The sequence below is a fragment of the Zeus faber genome (genome assembly GCF_960531495.2).
Source record: "Zeus faber genome assembly, chromosome: 1".
In the NCBI taxonomy this organism is placed as follows: Eukaryota; Metazoa; Chordata; class Actinopteri; order Zeiformes; family Zeidae; genus Zeus; species Zeus faber.
Genome location: NC_137193.1, coordinates 56,355,997 through 56,361,996, shown reverse-complemented (window position 1 = coordinate 56,361,996; position 6,000 = coordinate 56,355,997). Strand labels below are relative to the sequence as shown.

The following is a 6,000-nucleotide window of genomic DNA, read 5'->3' as shown; positions in this document are numbered from 1 at the left end:
GGTAGACAGGCTGATATGCTCTTCTTTAGATTCACATACAACACATCTTGGACAACATACTGTTTAACACTTAATGGGCAAAGGGTTTCATTCTTTCCTGTGCCGTGTGGTTTGCCAACAATGCTCAGATCAGCTCAGTGGCCCTCAGCCCCCGAGGTGAGTCATGTGGGTAATGGACTGTCTGTTGCTCTGATCCAGAACGAGTCTGTTGCTCTGATCCAGGATCCTGTATGTTGCTGTCTGTGCTCTTCTCACCCTAAACCTAACTCTAATCCTTTCTCTACATGGTTTTTTATGAGAAGCCGCTCTTCCTGACCTCTGCAGATCTTTCTCAGGACTGAAGTAAATTGGGCAGTGGCCATGTATTTTGCTGGGCTTCATCTTACCAGGTTCTGGTTTCGGAAATTCTCCTCTACTTCAAGGAGAAGCAACTAAACAGTCAGAGGCTGACCATTTCATCCTGAGAGGCAACATGAACATGTCTTGTGTCCCATTTACTAACTGAGCTTTCTCATCAAGTACATGGAGGCGGTTCTGAATGTTTTTTAACTAAATAAATACACCTAATGTATTAAGGTGTTGGCTACTACACTGTTTACAATATAGATTTCGGCATAACCCGTTCTGTTCACCACAAAGACAACTCCTCCTCAGAGTAATCACACTTGGCAGGCATGTGACAGACATTAAAATTACCTTGACATGCTCTCTCATAACATTGTGTCCTCCATAATAATCCTCCATCTGGATGAGCCCAACATCTTCAGGATCATATCGATATAAAAATGTAGTTGCCGTGGCGGGTTTGGACAAGCTTTTTCCCTGCATGCCCCCACCAGGCCAACTGAAATGCCTTGCCTTGTCCATAATTGCATAACTTTTTTTTGTGTGTAGGAGCTCAGGATGCAGCAGATGTTAGGTGTGTTGGTGGGCGGGGGCATTGAAAGCAGAACTCAGGGAAGTTCTGTTCCAGAGAAAGGATGGTATGAGGAGGAGGAGGAGGAGGAGGGATTGAATTAAATTTTTGTTTTGGAAAGCCAAGTCCTTGTAGTCATTTTCGGGAAAGCGGTTTTAACACTCTAACTCAAATATACAGTATAAAATATGGCAAAAAGAAAACACATCAGATAAGTTAAAAGATAAGATGCAACTTTATTAACCCCGGAGAGAAATCCAGGAATATAAGCCTGAGTCTTTCATTGAGCTGAAATACTGAGTATCACTATTCACTAATATCTTCAGGTTGAACAGGAGTGAGTAGCTCAGGTTTCCACGGCTCGTATTCCCACAAGGTCACAAAATGCCTGTAACTTGAGAGAAAGGGTTTGGCATTGTTTTTGGCTGACGAGGACAGATGTTATCCCTGTGGCACACACGCCACGCCCTGCCAAGACCTTCAGCGTTGCTTTTAAAATCCTCCCCGGGTTTTCTACATGTGATTTAAAAAAAACCTAATAATAATTGTTTTTTAAATAATTGTTGGATTACCAGTGAATGTGACTCTTTCATACAGGGATGGAAAAAAGACCATGAATTCTTATAAAAAAAAAAAACAGTTGGAGCGTCATGAAAGCCTTTCATTGCATTAGTCACTGTGTTTCCAAATTTCATATTTTTTTAATTGTCATTCTTCTTTAATCTCTCCGCCTTTATTGACTGTTATTGACTGATATTCTCACATTACACTTTCCAGGCTCTTATTTCTTTGAATTTGTCTTCCAAGACATGTTAAAGGAGAAAAAAAAAGTTCATGAATAAAATCCATAATAGGACGCTTCATCGTTTGTTTAGGAACAATACAATTTGCAAAACTGCTAATTAAATGTTAATGGAAGGATACTGGGAAATTATAAATCAATATTCATCTGTTTCTTCCACGGACATGGAGGGGCCTTAGGCATCCCCTACAAGACATTTCTCTTTTGTTCCTGATCCTCTCTGGATATCACACAGGGATATGGGGTTGGTGTTACTGTTTACTGCAAAGTAATAACTGACTAAAGTAATTTACTGCAAAATAATTATAAGGCAATTATGTTTTGGTTTTCTTTGAGTTCACTGGCAGATTTCCATGACTTCCTTGATCTTTAAAAAACCACACATCTAGAACTGCGCTGGCTCAGCAGCCTGAATCTAACTCAATCTACCCAGTGACTTAATATGACATAAAAAGAAAAACATGGAGCTCAGCTTTGAAGATGTAAATTGAAGCAATTTTAGTTCTAAAAATGTCCCCCCCCATAGCCACGAGGACACTGTTTAATAAAGAATCCATTGTACTCATATGGAATTTATGAGAAATCTAGTGGCCTATGTGTGTTTATGGATTCCTGCGCTGCACCTTCCAGACTTTATGAAGAAATGTGAAGCTTTTTGAAGCTCTTCTTCCTCCTGCCTCTCCTTAAGTGCTGTATCCCACTTATCTGGCCTTCTGCTTCAGCGCACCACCCAAATGTTTCAATTCACCTTGAGTCTCCTGAGGAAAATAATGTCCATGGCAAATAAAGTCACACACAAACACATGTCGGTATAATGTTCATAATATTATTAAATAAAGACAATATTCAAATCATACATAAAATGTGCTTCATAAACAGTCATTTCTTTGCTGCACTGAGCATTCAGTGTTAAACGTACTGTATATGTGACTCAGCCGCACAGTGGCTCCACAAGCAGCACTTCTAAGGGGAGGTTTCGCGGATGGTTTTCCCCTAAAGCCTCTCAGCATGTGACAGTCTACGGCAGAAGCAGTTCTAAATGTCGTGTGATCACAGTTCCCTTTGCCACAGGGAGGAGATATTAACAAACTGTTCAGATGACTCACCACAGGCCACAGACAACAGGCCATTGTTCCCAAAAAGAGGAGGAACGATCACCAAAGGAATCTCATCAGATGCGGAAGCGACCTGCCGAGATTCTTTCAGTGATCGTGAGCTCATGTTACAAAAAAAAAAATACATTCGATATTTTTAATAGAGGCAGCAAAACATTTCCTGTTATCCATATACAATAAAAGTGCAAATTTTATTCGTGGGCTAAGGATTTGTGTGTGTGTTTAAGAAATATACACCACAAAAACATACTAATATATATCCGCAACTTGTCAGACATGTAACAATTATCTTTCAAATTACTATATTTTGACCTGAAAATATATTAAATGTCATCTATTTAAAGTATTTTTAGTACATATTTGTGGGGTATTTGCTTAAACTGATCTATCTTTAAACGATTCCAGGGTGCAGTTTTAGGGAGGCAATGTTTTTAGGGAGTAAGTTGTGCAACATAAAGAAAAGCTTAAAACTCTCAAGAGCAATCATTTTTCAGCCATTATTCTTTTTTTTTTTTTTTTATCAGAAATGAGTCCATCTAAACACACACAGTAAACAACATGGTAGTCACAGAGTTTCATTGGTGGGGTTAAAAATGACTCGGAGGAGGTGATCTCTGGTCAGGACATTTTCCAAAGATATAACCTGTTCGAAATAAACATTCTTTGGATGTTGATAAAGGCATATTTTCGAGGGGTGTGAACCGCTCATCACGGATTCGGAGACGAGAGCAAGTGCAGTCTTGATGAGCCAAGGGAGGAGAAGGAACATTACAGAAATCTGGAGCACAATGTTGAACACCGCTCAAGATTTTAGACTCGATTAGGTAAATACTGATGTGGATCTGGGAAAGAAAAGACTCGATGCATTAAATTGCACTGTTGAGAATTTGTTCAAAGAATAAGCATTTCAGTGCTGACATTATACTTGTTGTAATGATATGCATTGACAAATAAATCCTCATTTTTCAGATGGAAGACATGCAAAAGTCTCTTTGTTTTTACATGAGAACTGCTCAGGGTGTGGCTTTTTACGCCGCGAGGAAGCCAGGGGAACGCCTGGGCCTTCTTGAAGGGTTTTGGGGGAATAAACTTGTGTCAAACACCAGAACTTATCGCCGTAAGAGAGCTTGAAAACGTTAACCTGAAGGGTGATTGTGTGGGGCGCAAAGGCTGGCGGCTCACCTGAGCCCCGCAGCCAACTTCTCCATCGCGGCCTTGCGCTCCTCCGCCTTCTGCTGCGAGCGGCGCAGCTTGTCGCGTAACTCCTGCAGGTGGTCCAACGTGTCCACCAGCTCGCCCTTTACCGTCTTCATCTGGCACTCCAGCATCTGCGTGTGGTGGAGGGAGTTTCGTCTGTACCGCCTGCTGGAGCGCACCTTCTCCTCCAGGTCCTCCACTGTCACAGGCCAGGGACAAAGTCAGACACACAAAGCAGCCCCACGGTCCCCCTACAGGCCTGAGATCTAATGTGATTTTATCCTCAATGAGTTATAACAATGGTTATTCAATCTGGTGCTGATACTGACCCATGTTGTCCTGGTAGCCCTGGCTTTCCACGCCGGGCTCGGGCTTCTTGTCCAGTATGTTCTTGGTCTGCTGCAGCATCTTTTCCATCTTGACCAGCTCGGCTGCCTTGGTGTCGCTGTCCCGACGAATCTTCAGTAACTCCTGCTCCTTCTCGGACAGGTCACCCCGGCACTGACTCATCTCCTGCGTTAAAAAAAGGCCGCCCGATACAAGTTTTAACTCAATGCAAGGGCGACTAGCGACGACGTGGCGGCAGAATCGGGTGATCATGCATCAGAGGCAACGCATTGATTCTTGGTCACGAAGCTTCTCCACTCTCTTCTAACGATTAAAACACACTGCCTTCGTATCGTATGGCGCAGGTGATAATCTGCTCCGAAGAGGAAGTACGACACTAGTCTCACTAGCTCTCTCACCAAATGACTTTCGTGCTAGTGTGACTTGACTATTTATACAACCTCTAGATGTGGCTGGAAATCATCTGGAAACAGCCCTCACACAGCCTTTCTGGAGAATAAGTCATGGGACGAGGTTTGAACAGCCCCGCAGCAAGACATTTTACACTTATTTAAAGCAGTATTATGAAACGTTTGGTATTTGCGCCCCTACAGGTTCTGAGTGTGATTGCACTTTTACACCACTGTCGTAAAACTCTGTCCGGTGCCCATGAAGAATTTATTTTACCTATCAAATTAGAACCTCATCTGTCACGTTCCAATAACAGTCTATGTCACAAATCCAAATATAATGTACGCCTAGGTTACAGCACCACTTGCACGGACCTCGCCGCAGGGAGAGAGGGCGGGGGTGGGGACGGGGCCCCCTGCTACCAGTGTAGGTACCAGATGTGCTTGGCCCCTCAGATCGGCTCGCATGCGCGAGTCAGAGGGTGAAACAAACCCCGTGGCGCAATGAAAGTGAGGGCTGGTGGAGCTGCTACGTTTTGTATGAGCATTATTACCGGAGCATTTTGACCGGCAAGTTTATAACTTATGTTTAAAAAAAAAATTGAATCAATTTTACCAGCCAAAAAAACGGTAATTACTGGAGCCAAACATCAAGCAAGTGATGTATAAATAAGTGCGTAAAGCGATACGCACTTTTATTGCGGTTGCGAACCCGAACACAAAAGTTAGGCCAGCAAGAACAGGCGTTGGGGGTGGGAGGGGTGAAAGAGGTGCCATTCTAGATACTACAAGTCACTGTCCCCTCAAAATGATTTTGAAGTTGTTTTTTTAAGGTAAAAAAGTTACGTAGAGTGGCTTAAATGAAACCAAAGTTCTGAGCATGGCGGCTGATGGTAAATATCCTAAAGTACATGCATAGATCTACACAGGTGCTGGCATTATTCTTGAGGTCTGTATTCTATTTTGTCTGTATTCTGATGTATTCTCCAGGTCAGTGGATAACTGACAGCGGTCTCCATCCACTAGGCTCAAGAGATTTAACCCAATTCACTCTCAAACGCTCCAGTAAGCCCCCATAGATTGTACTTATCTAGAACAGTGAGGAGTCACCCATTACTGTGTTCATGCCTGAAACAAAAATACGAGGCGGCCTATTGTGAACCATAACACAAAACACATAACATAACACTGATTACACGTGTTACATGTGATGCGACTGCATTGGATACTACT

General features: G+C 42.6%; 1 protein-coding gene across 1 annotated transcript; it reads right to left on the bottom strand.

Moving 5' to 3' along the window:
* Window positions 1–2,526: 2,526 nt before the first annotated feature.
* On the bottom strand, window positions 2,527–4,761 carry LOC307236625 (uncharacterized protein). Its single transcript, XM_080009099.1, has 2 exons — window positions 4,360–4,761; window positions 2,527–4,229 (listed from the first exon to the last, which is right to left on the bottom strand). The coding sequence occupies exons 1-2, from the start codon at window positions 4,628–4,630 to the stop codon at window positions 4,012–4,014; spliced, it is 489 nt and encodes a 162-aa protein (XP_079865225.1). The 5' UTR covers window positions 4,631–4,761; the 3' UTR covers window positions 2,527–4,011.
* Window positions 4,762–6,000: the final 1,239 nt, after the last annotated feature.